A 17,220-nucleotide genomic window follows, 5' to 3' on the forward strand; every position below is an offset into this window, starting at 1 on the left:
TAAGGAAGGAACATAACAGTAATATAGCAGCAATAGCTGCTGCACTGTAAACTTACTTGAGTGTGATGATCATAGTGTGATTGTGAGTCTCATTAATTCAATCTTGTTGAATATCTTTTTATTAGTTTACAGTTTTAATTAGAAATGAAAAGAAAATCTTAATTTTAGCTGAGAGCAATGATAATCATACATTAAGTTCTTACCAGGTTTGCTTTGTGCAATATCATAGTGGTTATCATTGTAATAACCACAACACAGAAATAACATTCAGTATCATGGTATTTATTGACCCAGAGAAAGAGAAAAAATCAGTTAACTACTTATCTAATCATCCTTAATTCCAAGTAGGGACAAATGTAGGGAAAAGGTGTGAATGTGTGCGTTTGTTTCCGGGTGAGGGGCTGTTGTGGTGTTTAAACATGTAGATTCGTCTCCCTCACTTTCTCAGACATTTGATTATGTCCTTCTTACTGTTATAAGCTGAAATAAACCAGAGACTCACAAACAAGTGGTGAAGGATATTCACAATTTTTGCTTTTTTAGGTGAATATCATAGTTCAGGTTATTGAATAATTGGAATTGATTGAATTGAACAAACAGTTAACATTCGTTCACATTGGGTTTTTTAATATATATAATATCAGTACAGTGAACTATAGTATAGATATGAAAATGAGCAACATACTGAAAAATGTGAAAGCACTCCCTACCAAGGTTTTGTTAAAGTAGTTTACAGTAGAACAGAATGGAAAAGACCAAGGATCATAAAGGTTAATGAGACCCCCCCCCTTAATGACTGAACCATTTATCACTAAATACTTCTATAAAATACTTGTCATAAAGAAAAAATACAGAACACTGTTCCTGAAAACAATTTACTTTGAATTTAATTTTTGCGCAGTCATCATTAAGTAAAATGGGGATGAGTGGGGATATAAACTGTACTGCAGAAAGCCATTAGGGGACCTTGGAGTCTGTCACTGTGACCTTGTGACCTTGGCTTCACTTTTCACTCCCTGTCATGACGTCCACCCATATATACAGTCGCTGTTAAATAGAATAAGCAAGTTGTAAGAACTCATCAGAGGCGTGAGAGTAAGAGTTAGATTTATTGGAACAGCAGGCAGAATCGTGAACGAGAAAAACAGGCAATGGGTCAAAAACGGAAAAGTAAAACACTGAGTGACAAGTCATACACACAGGATGTCAGAGCAGGTAAATAGACTAGAAGACAACACTTCGCAATGAGCAGAGAGAGCACGCTGCTTAAAAGCCCTAGAAACTGGAAACAAAGTAAGAACAGTCAATATTCAAGTGAGGGCTCCCTCTGGTGGTCTGGCCCTGTGTACTCAGTGACAGAACCCCCCTCTAGGAACACCTCCAGGTGTTCTACAACGAGGGCGCCCCCTAGGGTGAGGGGCGGGTGAGTTAAAGATGGTATGAACCTGTTAGGCTAGGGTGCCGTCTATGCCCAGGGGAGTGGAGCTAGTGCAGGGGTGTCCAATCTTATCTGCAAAGGGCCGGTGTGGGTGAAGGTTTTCATTCCAACTGAGCAGAAGCCACACCTAAGTCTAGTGAAAGCCAAGATCTACTAATTAGCCAGTTGGAATCAGGTGTAGCTTCTGCTTGGTTGGAATGAAAACCTGCACCCACCGGCCTTTTCTGGATAAGATTGGACACCCCTGAGCTAGTGGTTTCGTGATAGGGTTTAAGTAGGGAAGCATGGAAGGTAGGGAAATACGGTAAGCTGGAGGTAACTCGAGACGGTAAGAGACTGGATTGATCTGATGATTTCGAACAGGCCGATGAATCTGGGACTGAGTTTCTTACATGGCAGTTTTAATTTCAGGTTTTTGGTTGACAGCCATACTCTTTGGCCCACTTGATAGGCAGGGTGAGGGCATCGCCAGCGGTTAGCTTGGATTGCCTGTCTCCTCACAGCACGCTGGAGTCTCACATGAGCCCTTTCCCAGACCTCTTGACTTCTTCTATACCAGTCCTCTACTCTAGGGACATTTGAGGGTTCTCCAGACCATGGGAACAGTGGTGTTTGGGAGCCAAGCATGCATTGGAAAGAAGTGAGCCCAGTAGAGGAATGACAGAGAGTTCTGGGCATATTCTGCCCAGGGCAGGAATTCCCTTCACCTTTGTTGTTCACGGCTGCAGTCGGTTGGATGAATCTCCCCAGTTCCTGGTTGAGGTGTTCCACTTGGCCGTTGGACTGTGGGTGTTAACCTGAACTCAGGCTGATGTTGATACAAAGCTGATGGCAGAACTCCAGCCAGACACGGGATGTGAACTGTGTTCCTCAGTCGGATACGCTGTCTTCAGGTAGGCCGACGTATTGGAACACAGCCTGAGCAGTCTCCATAGAAGAGGGGAGTCCTTTCATGGGAACCAGTTTACAGCCCTTAGAAAACTGGTCTATGACGACCATTACGGTGGTGTAGCCCTGGGACTCTGGAAGGTTGGTTAAAAAGTCTATCGAGATATGAGACCACAGACACTGGGGAATGGGTAACGGTTCTAGGAGGCCCTCAGGTAATTGGCGGCTGGTTTGTGACTGGGCACACACGTTACAAGATCAAACAAACTCTTCGACGTCCAGGTGAAGGGATGGCCAACAGAATCTTTGCCATAGCAATTGGGTCATTCTCTGGATACCGGGACGACCAGTGCTTGGGCTTTCGTGAGTCCATCATATAACTCTGGCACGTAGTAAAGTTGGAACAAAAACTTTGGTGGGTGGGCAGTTGGGCAGAGGTGCCTCTGAGCTTTGGGCCTGTGCTATCTCTCGTAGAATGTTCCACTGGATAGGAGCTATGAGAACCGATGGCGAGAGGATAGGCTTGAGGCAAGCGGGTTGTTCTGTGTTTCAAGGACCCTGGAGAGGGTGTCAGCTTTCCCATTCTTAGAGCCTGGCCTCTCTGAGGTATGCAAAGTTGCGGTGTACCGTGAGAATAAAAAACGGATGGTTGGTAGTTTGGTGGCTCTCTTTACTAAACGCCTCCTGAATATCAAGGTATTCCTTAGGGAGTGTGGTTGTGACAATAGTAGTAGGGCTCTCTATGGAGGTGGACCAGCATGGACATGGGGGGGTGAGATAGAAAACAGTTCTCAGTGCAATACAGCGACCATTTCTGGACCTCTCCTTCCCTCCAGGAGATAAGTGGACAGGATTGGATGGAGAAGTGATAATGAAGAACGTGATCGTTTCATGATGGAATAATCCAATCTATAGAGCTACGGGTGTGGTTTGGTGGTGGATCACTTTGAATGGTGGTGTACAGGGGAAAACAGGAATATGGAGTTGCTGAACCAGGTTATTGTGGATGAGATTTATGGCAGAACCAGAGTCAGTTAGCACTGTGGTACAAAAACATGAGTCAGTGAGGAATAAACAGACAGGAAGTCAAACTTTGCATGACAAATTGCAAGTCTCTACCTTGGAAGTGGTGTATCCCTGGGCATTGGTACACTCTGTGGCCAGATTTCCCACAGTAGAAGCAAAGCTGGAGTCATATGCGGCGCAGAATCGTGAACGAGAAAAGCAGGCAATGGGTCAAAACCGGAAAAGCAAAACACTGACCAACAAACCCGAAACAGAAACTCGTAAAAACAGGCAAACAGGCAAAGATCATACACATAAAAAGTCAGAGCAGGTAAATCGCAAGGCTTGGCATGTAACACTAGGAGACTACACTTTGTAATGAGCAGAGGGAGCACACTGCTTAAAAGCCCTAAAAACCAGAAACGAAGTAAGAACAGTCAATATTCAGGCGAGGTCTCCCTCTGGTGGTCTGGCCCTGCGTTCACAGTGACACAGGTGTAATTAAATACTCCTGATATTCTGAATAAAAAACATTTTACAGATAAGATATAAATATTTCATATTTTTGTAAGTATTAAAACAAGATAAAGATCTGTTGATGAAGAGTGTGTTGTGTGTCTTTGCAGGTTGCATTGATTGTGATGTCTCAGATGAAGACTACGCTGCTCTGAGTTCAGCTCTGACATCAAACCCTTCACACTGTATCTACACATGTAGCAAACCAAAAGAATGGGAAGAAACTTGGCTATACAACTACAAAGACCATTTCCTAAACACAATTTCAACACCAAGAGGCTAAATGCTGTTCACAGGAAAAAAAATGTAAACACTTTGTAAGCAACAAAACTGAAGCATGTAATCGGCTACTACACGTTACAAAAACATGGTTTTTGCAATGGTATAAGGACCATTACTGTGCGACCTAAAACTCACTGAACTCTACAGACCTATTTCAAACCTTCCGTTTATATCAAAAATATTTAAAAAAGGTGGTGTCAGCTCAATTATGCTCCTTCTTACAGTAAAACAATATCCTTGAAGAATTTCAGTCAGTTTTCAGGCCCCATCATAGTACAGAAACTGCACTAGTTAAAATCACAAATGACCTGTTTTTAGCTTTGGACCAAGGCTGCATCTCAATTTTAGTCCTGCTTGATCTTAGTGCTGCATTCAACACTATAGATCGTAACATTCTCGTAGATCGCTTACAAAATCACACAGGTATGCAGGGACAGGCATTAAAATGGTTTAGATCCTGTTTGATCTATACCACTTTGTAGATTTAAATGGAGAACTGTCCAGTGTAGTGCCAGTGAAATACGCGGTCCCACAAGGATCAGTTTGAGGACCTCTGCTTTTCTCGGTATACATGATTCCATTGGGTAACATCATTAGAAGGCATGGGATTGGTTTCCATTGTTATACCGATGACACCCAGTTATATATATCATCAAAACCAGATGAAATATCTAAATTGTCTAGACTAACTGAGTGTGTTAAAGATATTAGAGATTGGATGACCGATAATTTTCTATTACTAAATTCTGATAAGACAGAGATATTATTATTGGTCCAAAAACCAGTACACAAAAGCTCTCACAATCCGGCTTGCATTTAGAAGGATGTACTGTTACTACTAGCTCAACAGTGAAAGACCTGGGCATAATATTAGACAGCAACTTGTACTTTTGAAAATCATATTTCCAATATTACAAAAACAGCCTTCTTCCATCTTAGAAATATTGCCAAGCTTAGGAACAGTTTATCTGTATCTGATGCAGAAAAGCTAGTTCATGCATTCATGACCTCCAGACTGGACTATTGTAATGCATTACTTGGTGGTTGTCCTGCATCTTCAATAAACAAGCTACAGTTAGTCCAGAATGCAGCCGCCAGAGTTCTTACCAGATCAAGAAAATATGATCGTATAACCCCAATATTATCATCCCTCCACTGGCTACCTGTTAAGTTTAGAATTGACTATAAATCACTCTGATGAAAGTCGATTTACGTTGAGCAGAAATAATGGCCGCAACGATGTTGGAGACGTCAAGGAGAGCGCTATGCATCAGCCACTGTTGTGGTGGTGTTACAGTCTGGGCAGGTGTGTCTACTCAATACAGAACTGCCGTAGATCTTGTGAATGGTACAGTGACAAGCCAATACTACCTGAATAACATCATTAATCCAGTCATTGTGCCCCTGCATGAACAACACAGACCTAATTTCATCTTCATGGATGACAATGCTCCAGCTCATCGAGGTTGCATCATTAGGGAACGGCTGCTGGAGGCTGAGGTACCTCAAATGGAGTGGCCTGCATTTTCTCCAGACCTGAATCCCATAGAAAACCTATGGGATCAGCTGAGACGCCGTGTAGAGGCTCGTAACACTGCACCCCAGAACCTCAATGACCTGAGGGCCACCCTTCAAGAAGAGTGGAATGCACTCACTATTCACTATTAAATTAAATGCCTCAGCAGACAATAAGACAATAATTCAGTATATTCAGGTTATCAGCTGACCTCATTTTTGGGCACATAGTGTTGCTGAACCTGAGCAACTGAAGCAGCTCCAGATCATCACACTGCCCCCACATTCTTGTACAGTAGGCACAAGGCATGATGGGTGCATCACTTCATCCACCTCTCTTTTTACCCTGATGCACCCTTCCCTCTGTAACGGGATAAACCTGGACTCATCAGACCACATGACCCTCAGCCTCAGTGATAAGAGAAATTCTTAAGGCTACACAGCTGTTTAGTCACAATCCTTTGAGTTGTTTTTACATTGTGCATGTGGAAGTGCTATTACTTTCACTATTAAACACACCAGTGTGTTCAAATGTTTGTGCTATGATTTGATTTCACCAAATGTTTAAGTAATCCAATCACAAAGATTTTTTTCTGACCACATTTCAAAATCGAAAATGATGGTTCACCCTTATCCTTTCAGGTTTTAATAGAGTTTCATTGCTTGATGTGGTAATAATTTGACCCTTCTGAAAAACAGAAAGGTGGTTTTCCACGACCACTGGATATGTCTTTCAATGCTTGTTTAAGAAATGTATACAGTGTCCATGTTTGAGAGCTCAGTGTACAAGTTGCATAGTTTAAATGCAGTTCTTTATGTTGAGAACTACAACTGAGTGTTTTTGCAACAAGTCTGTGGCTATGAACAGGGTTGCCAAATCTCTCCCCACCCCAAAACACTGGACAACTGAACAAAACTGTACCTGTTAGCATTAATAAAGGCACAAGGGACCAGCAACCACAACTAGTCCGCACTACCTGACCAGTGAAGCCTGCAAGTTTGTCATTGTTGCCAAAAACCTAATTGTGATTTCATTGGAAGATGTCATAAGCTGTTCTGCTGAGTCTACAATCGTGCATATCCTCTGCAGCTTGCTTCAATTTTCATCTTTGTTTTATTTATGTGACATTCTAAGCATTCTAAGAAGATCTAGTTTAAGTTTAACCGTGGCCTGGTTGTTGGTGTTAGATTGGCTGGTTTGAGTATTTTAGACCTTGGGAATACTCAGGGATTTTCACACACAACTGTCTCTAGAGTTTACACAGAATAAGGAAATAAAGCACTGCCTCCCATCCCTTAACACTGCCTGACTGATCCCACCATCTATCAGGTTTCTGGACTCTATTCTGGCACCTGAAGTACTTACACTAGCACTCTGCAGCTACTCAGCTCCATATGCAGCAAGCTGTGATGCTCTGTGTGATCTGACTTCTTTCTATCAGAGCCACCATTCACCTTTTGAGCAGTTTGTGCTGCAGAAGATTTTCTGTGGGATCAAACCAGATGTCTAGCCTTCACTCCACACATACAAGGACCTTTGAGCACTAGTGACACTGTTGCTAGTTCACCAGTTGTCCTTCCTTGGACCACTTTCTGAAGAAATAAATATATAGATTAAATGGAATAATTATTGTTGTATAAAGTTAGTTGTGTATTTACGTATTGAACATGCAAAAAATTTCTTACAGTTATTAAAAAATAAATGTGTCAAAATATATAAGGGCTTACTTGGGCATTATTTAAAGTGTACTGGTTTTGTCACACACACACACACAGTTCTGGAGAAACAACATTTTTTGCAAAACCCCACCAAAACGTTTTTTTTTTTAATCAAATGCCAAAACATTCTATTCATTCAGTTTTATATACATTAAAGTAAGAGAACTTGAGGGCTTTGTGTGAATTAATGTAACTGCAGAGAGAGAGAGAGAGAGAGAGAGAGAGAGAGAGAGAGAGAGAGAGAGAGTGAGAGTGTGTGTGTGTGTGTGTGTGTGTGTGCGCGCGCGTGTTTAGGCCTCGACTGTTCCCTCCTTCACGATGGCCATCGCCAGGTTACGTGCCAGAGCTAATCGCAGCAACTCCAGTTTTGTGCATTCAACATCATCATCCTGAAACACACACACACACCATTTCATATACTGTACACCACATTTTTTTATTATTAAAATTTTTTTTATTATTAAAATTCTGGATTCTGATTGGTATGAAGGCATTGATTATTCTTCTCTAGAACAGCAGCTCTGACTGTAGTGCAGGTTTATATTAATGCCCTCTGTCTAAGACCTTATCGTTTCTATAGTAACGGCTCACACGGGGACTTGTACAGCAGCCGCTCCACATAAACGGATTTAATAAAGCTTTTGTTAATGTGGTGAAGGTTCTCATAAGGAGACATTTGTGTAAAATGTATGGAAGGAGTCTCCAGTGTCAGTAACAGTCAGAGATAAAGCTGTAATCAAGTTTTCTGATGACTTCTGGACAGAAGAGTTTGAGGGGAGATTATTGTCATATCATTTACATTCACTAGTAATAAGATTGTCTCTATGTGTGTGTGTGTTTGTATTGTACCTGTGCTAGACCCTCTGGTTTGAGCTCGTTGTCAGAGGTCAGCTCTTCTAGACAGAACATGAGTTCATGGGTCTGATCCACTGAAAAGATCACCTACACACACACACACACAGGCCAGACATTACTAAAGAATTCCATCCAAACCTTTCCATTCCATCTAAACTCACCCTTTAAATAAAGTGTGAACACACACAGTCTGAGTGTACCTCTTTTTGCTCCAGTAAGGGCAGGGCGTCTATGAGCAGAGTCATCCAGAAGCTGCGAGGAGCGATCTTTGCTGTCATGAGTGAGAGCAGAAGCTTCGCCGCCTCAGTAAACTTGTTCTCTCCGTACAGCCGGTGGAACTCACAATACTTCCCTAAACACACACACACACACACACACACACACGTGTTAAATTGTATCTGAGGACCTTTCATGGACTTCTGGACTAATGTTGTAAAATCCATATACATTGAAGTTAATTAAATTTATGCAAATGAGTGCATCTTTCTGCAAATGAGCACATCTACATTGTGTTCAGCCAATCAGAAGGCAGCAGATATCACCCCACACTTCTCATTTTGTTTCTCCTTTAAATATAAAACAGGACCTTATTGTTTTTTTTCCTTATTTCAGGTAACGATGAAACATAACTACATTTAAAACCATAGAAAGTAGTGTTATTAAATATCTGTATAATGTGTTAAGAAATCCTACAGGGACAATCTGTCATGGTTACATCGTTAATAATTAATATTAATGTAAGATTTATATTACAAGAATTTAAAAAAAGTGAGATCCAGGTGTGGATCCAGTGAGAGATCTGAGGAACATGTGTTCCACACACACACATACACACACACACATACACACACACGTGCACACACAGCAGGTACCGAGGAACGTGAGTCTGTCACTCAGGAGCATGGCCGGTCCGAGATTATTGATCAGATCCAGATCAGAGAAGGAGCCGCGTGTGCAGTAATCCTGCAGAAACCTGAACAAGGCATACAGCAGATCATAAACATTAAATACAAATAAAAAGAACAAATCATTAATACACTATATTGCCAATAGTTTTGGGACGTCTGTCTTTCCATGCACATGAATGTAATACGGAGTTGTCCCGCCCTTTGCAGCTTCAACTCTTTCCATAAGGTTTAGGAGTGTGTTTATGGGAATTTTTGACCATTCCTCTAGAAGTGCATTTGTGAGGTCAGGCACTGATGTTGTGATGACGAGAAGGTTTGACTCACAGTCTCCACTCTAATTCATCCCAAAGGTGTTCTATGGGGTTGAGGTCAGGACTCTGTGCAGGTCAGTCAAGTTCCTCCACACCAAACTCACTCATCCATGTCTTTATGGACCTTGCTTTGGTCACTGGTGTGCAGTCATGTTGGAACAGGAAGGGGTCATCCCCAAACTGTTCCCACAAAGTTGGTAGCATCAAATTGAGCCCAACCCCTGAATTCAATGATTTGGAGGGGTGTCCCAAAACTTTTGGCAATATAGTGTAGAATGTTGAGGAATATAATAGAAAAAAATTCAGTTTTCTGTTACAATTAGGAAAAATACAGATATCGCAATAAACAAATTTTAGGGCAAGAATACTACATTAAACCTATATTTGTAAATAAATACAAAGTAGTTCACACACACACACATTCATTTGCACACAAATCCACACACATGCATGCACACACATACCTCTCAGAGATGAGCGTGGCGAAGGCGGCGTCTTTGGCTCTTATACTCCAGGACAGAGCAGAACCCAGTCTGTTATTACTGAGAGCCCTTTTGGCCATGATCTTACAGATACTGCGCACTGCAACACACAAACACACACACACAGGTTTATAATCCCATAATCCCAAGATACTAACAGACAATTATAGATTATAGCTGTAACAATACCTCACCTCACCATAAAATGTAAATTTAGATAACCACACTAGTGTTTTTCTTTTGTGTGTGTGTGTGTGTGTGTGTGTATACACCTTGTTCATTCATCTGTCTCTTTTCACAAATCCTGAGCACCTTCAGCGCTTTGCGCTCCGTCTCCAGTGGCACTCTCTCAATCTGCAGCTCCAGATACACACGGCCGAACTCAGGGCAGTGATCGAAATAATCCACCGCCAGCTGCCACAGACTTGCACACATACACACACACACAGAGCCAAGTGTACACGTCACACGGCAGTTGTAAATAGGATACATATTTAACAAAGTACTGTAACACACACAGATAAACATTAGGACAATCAAATTTCACTAAAACCATCAATTCTTAAAACTTTCAACATCTAATGTGTATGAATATTAATAAGTCTCAATGGGACGCTCACAGAGAGGGAACATTAGATCAATACAAGCTACAAATAATTATGATGCATTGTATTTATTTACTTATGGAAAGTGAGAGAAATGGATGAATCCCAAGACATTTCCACTGTGCTACAGATGCTCATTACATAGGGGACTACATGACGGTAGATAATGTTCCCTATAATACATTATTTGAGAATCAGAAGACTTTTCTAATCCACAATTTGCTCAGTTCTGGAATCAGCTAATCTGTGCACGCTGTAAGTATAACGCAGATCGCTGTAAAGCATAGTGTCTACCGCGTAACGTGAACATGGACGTCTCACCTGTGATGAGAGAAGAGTCCAGAGGCGTACTCCAGCACCAGGAACTCCCGCAGGTTAGAGCCGAAACTAGACACACACACAAATCAGTCATATAAATAAATGGGTGTAATAATTAAATAATCAAAATGATTCCTATTATTTGATATGACAATATGGCACCTAAAACATGCAACGGTCAACAGCATTTGCTGTGCAAGAGAACACATGGCTGCAAGGTGGGATGGCAACCTGTGATAACAGCATCAGCTCCTCGGCCTTCAGGAGAATCCAGGAGAATATAAAAGGTTGCAGCAGATGCAGGAAGGTGAGTCTACAGAGCATGTCTGTTCCATTTCTCTCTCTCTATCTATCTCTCTCACTCTCTCACAATGATAACAGCTCCAAAGACGTCACTCCATTCCTGTGCTGCAAACTCACGGTCCTTATGCCTCCGGACCCCGTTGCACCATCAGTAATCCACTGCCCCTGTACAGTGTGTTTATATATGTGTGTGTGTGTGTGTGTGTGTGTGTGTGTGTGTGTACAGAGCTCTTACTGGAGGTTGTGAGATTGCAGGAGTTTGCAGTGATCCAGCAGGTCAGTCAGGTGAGCCACAAACCACCAATTGTTTAGGGCAATGCTGCAGATCAATAAACACACACATGAATGACACGGCTTTACAAACTTTACAAATATGTATTAGTTTCCACATTCCCATATGGCTGCAGTGATGTGTTGTGGCAAAGGAGCAGGGAGCTGTCAGGGGTTTACTCTCACCTGCAGTCTTTAATAACTTGGTGAAGGTCGAACTCAAACGCAGCAAGTAAGATGCTGTCCAGAGGCTCTGGAGCGCTGTGGGAATCCAGGAACATGTCCATACTCGACTAAACACACACACAGGCACAAGAAAAAACAACATGTAACACAGTTATGAAAAACAGAAAACTGGAAAGAAATTGCTGGTGTTTGTTCATCTTATCATTTTTGTGATCCATACTAATCTATATGGGCAGTGGTGGTTCAATTGGTTAAGGCTCTGGGTTGTTGATGGAGGATTGCCCTTAACCCTCCCTGCTCAAGCTGACCTTGTGCTCTGACCCCAACTTCTTCAGCTGGGATACGCAAAGAAAAGAATTCCACTGTGCTGTAATGTATATGTGGCGATAATAAAGGATTCTTGCTCTCAGTTCTAAAGGCTTATTCTTGGCTTATTCGTGTGTGTGTGTGTGTGTGTGTACCTGAGCATAGTAGTGCAGCTCAGCGGGTTTAACAGTAGGATGAGAGAACAGCAGACGGCTGATCAGTAAATGGTACCAGGTTCCCAGCAACTCTTTCTGCTCCAGCAGAGAGTCCTCGTCACCCACCAGAACCTGAACACACACAATACATAGAACACATGAGGACAAAAAAAACTGTCATTGTTAAAATAAAAAAAAAAAATTAAAGTCTACAGTATTACAGTGTTAAAATGTCAGGACTTGTCTGGGGTAAAGCTGTAACTGTAAACAAATGCTTTCTTATTACCATCAACAGAAAGAACAAAGAGAGGAAAAGGGAAGAAAGGGAACAAGTGTTGATAGCTGTTTATGATATAAGTAAGAACAGGAACTAGTATCTGTAAATATAAATTAATAAAAAATATTATGCGTTGTCAGAAACTACTGGGACAATTCCCTGACAGACCACCAGAGGGGGTGCTGGTAGGTATATTGCTATACATTGTTGAATGTCATGTGGTTATGTCAGGTGTCCTGTCGCCTGTTTCCAATTTGCTCTGAATGTCTTGCCTTATTTATACCTACCCTCTCGTCTCTGTCGTTGTCATGTCATTGTTTGTTGCTGCGTTTGGTTTCTTGGTTTTTTATTAGGTTTTTCTAGGTTCTTTAGAGTCTTTGTTTTGCAGTGATGCCTTCAGGTATTTGTGTTTTGTTTAATTCATGTTATGTGGTTTGGGACCATTTTTATCCTGCACTTCCTGCATCCCTCTGAAACCTGACATGCATCTTGTATGAATAGTCATGTCATGAGATTAAGCAGTGAGACAGACGGTAAGACCAGACATGTAGAAACTGACATTATTATTATTATTATTATTATTATGGAAAGACAAGGCCTCACCTTGCAGATGGTCTCCAGGTGATTGTTGCTAGCAAAGGAGTTGTCTTGAAGACAGCGGTCACACTCCTCGTGCCAGTGCCTCCACTTCACATCAAACTCTGTGAGGGTCTGAGTGCCACTGGGCTACACACACACACACACGGTAAAAGCTGGAACGCTGCATTTAATGTCTTTTTGAACCAAATCCAGATATTTTCTGTACCGGTTTATCCACTGTAACTATTTAGCTAAGAGTTCATGAGGAGATCATAATTAAAACAGTTAGCATTGCTTCAAACTTAGCAGCAGGATCAGCTTTACACATCACTGCCTGGTGCACATGCTGCTGTTTTCAGGTTCATTGTGAGAATATCCTGACTGCTAAGAGTGGATTGTGGTTCGTTTGGAAGGAAAGTTGGTGTAATGTAAATTAAATGGAATAATATACGAACGGTCCTCACATTAAACACAGGCATTTTGTGTAGCAGGTTGTCCATCAGCTGATACGTGGCTCTGGACTCCGCTTGTAGAGATGCCCGTTTCTGCAGAACCTGTCGAGCCTCGTCCATACGACCCTGCAGGACAAAACTCATCACCTACAGATAGAGAGAGAGAGAGAGAGAGGAGAGAGAGAGAGAGAAAGAGAGGGAGAAACAGACAGAAAGAGAGGAAAGAGAGAGACAAAAAGAGAGAGAGAGAGAGAGAGAGAGAGAGAGAGAGACATATATATAGAGAGAGAGGACAGAGAGAGAGAGGGTGTTAACACTGTGTATCAGAGTGTACTGTAGTTTTTTGTTAAACAGGATGATGGAGGATGAGGGCTTCAGTACCACATCCCAGTAAGCGTGATGGCGTGTGGGGCTTTCACTCTGAAGGACATTCCTGGCTTTCTCATCCACGTCAGCTTTGTGTAAACGCACCCAGTCCAGCAGGTGCAGCAGCAGAGAGCCGGCTAAACACAATACAGCCTTTAAATTAAACACTTCCAGGAGCATTCAGAACTACAACTACTAATAATTTGTATGTGCTGATCTGAGATCTTCTAGAACAATAAACATTTATAAATGTGAGAGATGTTTCCCAGAATAGTCATGACACAGACTGTGTATACAGGAGTTTGCTAACTGATTTTTTTTTTATTATGTGTGTAAAGATTGTGTATAAAAAGTGTATAGCGTGAAGTGTGCGTAGTGTGTGCACAGAGTGTGTGTATATAAAGTGTGTATAGAGTGTGTGTATAAAGTGGGTATAGTGTGTGTAGTGAGAGTGTGTATAAAGTGGGTAGAGTGTATGTAGTGTGTGTATCTACAGGTTGTGTACAAAGTGTGTATAGAGTGTATATAGAGTGTGTGAACAAAGTGTGTATAAAGTCTGTGTAGTGTGCGGTGCATGTATAGTGTGTACAGTGTGTATACAGTGTGTGTATATTGTGTATATAAAATGTGTGTATAACGTGTGTAATATGAATAATTTAAGGCGACTCTACCTGGTGCTGCGTCGATGAAAAGAACCTCACACAGATTCCAGATGAGCTCAATCGCTAAGAGAATGGACACCTGAACACACACACACAGTACTTTTTAGGGGATTTATTTTACTTTAACATTTAGGAAAAGATATTGTAGTGATCATTACAGTATGTTTTGCTTTTCTTAATTGAGTTCAGCTTTTATTTACCTCCATTTTTAAAAAGAGGATTCTATTTAGTCATAATAATTTTTACTAGCTGTATTTTAATGTCATTATTTTGAGGCAGGATTTTATATTAATGTTATATTAAAGTTACATGTGTGAATCAGTACCTGGTTACTGTATTGTGGGACTTTACTGGATACTGAGAGACAGACCGAGAGAGAGAGAGAGAGAGAGAGAGAGAGAGAGAGAGAGAAATGATGGAGAGAAACTGTTATAATTGTTCAACAACAACAAAAAAAATCAGTCAAGGGTACAGTTTTGTTTGCATTGCGTAACACACACACCTGCGACCTGCTGCAGTTCCTCCATACAGGCTCGTATTACAGACCTGTAGTTCTTACTGATGCTCACAAACCTTCAGAGACACAGAGAGAGAGAGAGAGAGAGAGAGAGAGAGAGAGAGAGAGAGAGAGAGAGAGAGAGAGAGATGGTGTGAAGAAACACACAAGAGCACTGAAAGCGTGTGTGTGTGTGTTTGTACATGCAGTTATAAATGAAACACTGGTAGTTGTACAGTTCCTCACAGGTCTTATTGTAACCTGATTATTTCCCTACAGCATCATATCCACAAGGGTTTCTCATTCCTCTTAGACCATGAAACCTTTTAGTTCCTGATCTCACTCACATTACAGCAACAGTCCTTCCCTCACCAGTCGTTTCTTTACTCTTGCTTGTTAATCAGACTAGAAACGCATACTGACGATCTCCTCTGTCTTGAAGATGTCAGCTTTGCCTCTGAACTTAAAATGCCAACCATTTGTTCTGCCAAAACATGATTATATTTTACTAAAATACAGAATACACCTTAAGCAAAGATTTTAATCACTGAGAAATATTCAGCACATATCCAGTTAGACCTGAGAGTCAGAGGTGAGAGATTCACGACTCGGTGCTGTCGTATGGCATGGTGTTTCACGCAGGTCCGACAGAAGGTTATATTTCCTCATGCTGTACCCACTTGTAATACATGTGTAATAAACACAAATCCATTGTTCTTACTGCGGCTTCTTGTTCTTGCTCGGAACGTCGTCTTTAATGTTCTGCAGCCCAACGAAGATGTGATGGGACTCGTTGAAGAGCTTGCGCAGGATGGGCGAGTAGATGTCCTCGTCTCTGCGCACCACATGGATGAAGGGACATCCAGAGCCAGGACCTGTTTGTGTAAGGAGAGACAGTTATGGGTCAGTGATACACAAATATACCACGTCTCTCTCACACACTCTTCTCCAGCGTTTGTTACCTTGTAATTTAAGGTTGGTCTCATACACCAGCAGGTCTCCTGGACCCCACTCAAAGCCTAGGTGCTTCTGATTAAGGCCGGCACCTGGGATCCGCTACACACACACACATTACTGTAAGTAAATTCACTAGTCGTTTACATGCTGTATTTTATGCTACTTCATTTAATTCAGTTTCAATTCTATATCAATGATCATATAATAAATAATCCGAATTAATAATACAATATACATATATTACATATATGTTATATATATATGTTATATGTATATACATATGTTATATACAATTGTTTTATATATATATATATATATATATATATATATATATATATATATATATATATATGACCAAAGGTTTGTGCACCCCTGACCATCACACCCATTTGTGGTTCTTCCTTTGGAAACAGTTTTCCAAAATTAGAGACATGTTCTATCTTATCTAGTATTATTATTATTATTATTATTATTATTATTATTATTATTATTATTATACAGTAAGAATGCAGTCCAGATCATGGACCGGATTGTTTTTTTTTTATCTCAGTTTACCGTGATTGTCGGCTCCACGTCTAGTTCCTCCATTTAGGAAAAATAACCTAAATTCCCAATAAATCCGGATAAGGTGTGAACGGATTAAATGTTCCGAATTGCATTAGCTAGCTAACTTCACACACTACAAGCTTTAGGATTTTAGCGCCTCGCTTAGACTGCTCGCTGGGTAAGACCCAGGAAGTGACGCAGGGAAGACGGGCTTGTCAGAACGCCTGAGTTTAAAAATATATATCTATAAATATATGTGCTAAATGAGAGAAATGAGAGATTGGGGTTTTAATTTCAGGATTAGTTTTCGTCTCTTTCGTGATCTTTTAGTCTAAAAATCATAATCGTGCCTTTTGGGTATCAAGCTATATTCATGATTGCTCCAGTACAGATATTTGTGTTTCTTCTGCGTGTTTGTAAACACAAATATAATTTTAAGCTCAAAATGAAACGGGTCTAAACTTCAGGCATGATATTAATGTTGATTTAAAGCCAAACGGTTATTTATATGAACCATGTTTAAAGTGGAATTCGGAGATCTGTATTGTGCTCCCTGAACAAAGATGGCGTCCGTCCATCACTGGAATCACGGCATTGTGACGGACGGACCCAGTCTCAGTTGTCATGGTTACCGCTGAAAATGTCCCTCTTTTTCACTGAATTCTTAGATATTTAAGTGTAAAAACATTATACAATCCTATCGGCTTTTTCGGGGCGTTCAGTTATTCAACACGGAGTTTGTGAAAGAAAAGACGTTTGATTTCAGGCGTGCGCGTGCCCGCTCACAAGCACAGCGCCGACGAGAGCGCCCGCACGGGTCCGC

At 41.2% G+C, this 17,220-nt stretch overlaps 2 protein-coding genes across 15 annotated transcripts in view; one reads left to right on the forward strand and one right to left on the reverse strand.

The window, feature by feature from the left end:
- Window positions 1-7,361, forward strand: part of LOC131362395 (NACHT, LRR and PYD domains-containing protein 12-like) — a 54,173-nt gene extending 46,812 nt beyond the window's left edge. For all 14 annotated transcript variants that reach the window (XM_058404335.1, XM_058404337.1, XM_058404342.1 and 11 more), the window contains one exon: window positions 3,958-7,361. In XM_058404335.1, the coding sequence (XP_058260318.1) occupies window positions 3,958-4,130 (173 nt within the window). In that variant the 3' untranslated portion in view covers window positions 4,131-7,361. The remainder of the gene's footprint in view (window positions 1-3,957) is intronic.
- On the reverse strand, window positions 1,091-16,597 carry nup85 (nucleoporin 85). Its single transcript, XM_058404375.1, has 20 exons — window positions 16,407-16,597; window positions 15,857-15,950; window positions 15,616-15,769; window positions 14,901-14,971; window positions 14,724-14,755; window positions 14,408-14,477; window positions 13,752-13,873; window positions 13,383-13,517; window positions 12,943-13,065; window positions 12,063-12,194; window positions 11,602-11,708; window positions 11,381-11,464; window positions 10,846-10,911; window positions 10,192-10,343; window positions 9,902-10,019; window positions 9,091-9,191; window positions 8,419-8,570; window positions 8,213-8,305; window positions 3,446-7,752; window positions 1,091-3,366 (listed from the first exon to the last, which is right to left on the reverse strand). The coding sequence occupies exons 1-19, from the start codon at window positions 16,437-16,439 to the stop codon at window positions 7,654-7,656; spliced, it is 1,938 nt and encodes a 645-aa protein (XP_058260358.1). The 5' UTR covers window positions 16,440-16,597; the 3' UTR covers window positions 1,091-3,366; window positions 3,446-7,653.
- Window positions 16,598-17,220: the final 623 nt, after the last annotated feature.

The sequence above is a fragment of the Hemibagrus wyckioides genome, linkage group LG12 (genome assembly GCF_019097595.1).
Source record: "Hemibagrus wyckioides isolate EC202008001 linkage group LG12, SWU_Hwy_1.0, whole genome shotgun sequence".
Classification (NCBI taxonomy): domain Eukaryota; kingdom Metazoa; phylum Chordata; class Actinopteri; order Siluriformes; family Bagridae; genus Hemibagrus; species Hemibagrus wyckioides.

What these genes read in the sequence shown, in the direction of transcription:
- nup85 (XM_058404375.1), bottom strand. Translation starts at nt 16,439, where the DNA reads ATGGAGGAACTAGACGTGGAGCCGACAATCACG. An exon ending in ACAAAATGCCTGTGTTTAAT is followed by an intron (nt 13,066 to 13,382) that starts GTGAGGACCGTT and finishes GTGTGTGTGTAG; the next exon opens with CCCAGTGGCACTCAGACCCT. An exon ending in GCCACGCTCATCTCTGAGAG is followed by an intron (nt 9,192 to 9,901) that starts GTATGTGTGTGC and finishes TGCCTTGTTCAG; the next exon opens with GTTTCTGCAGGATTACTGCA.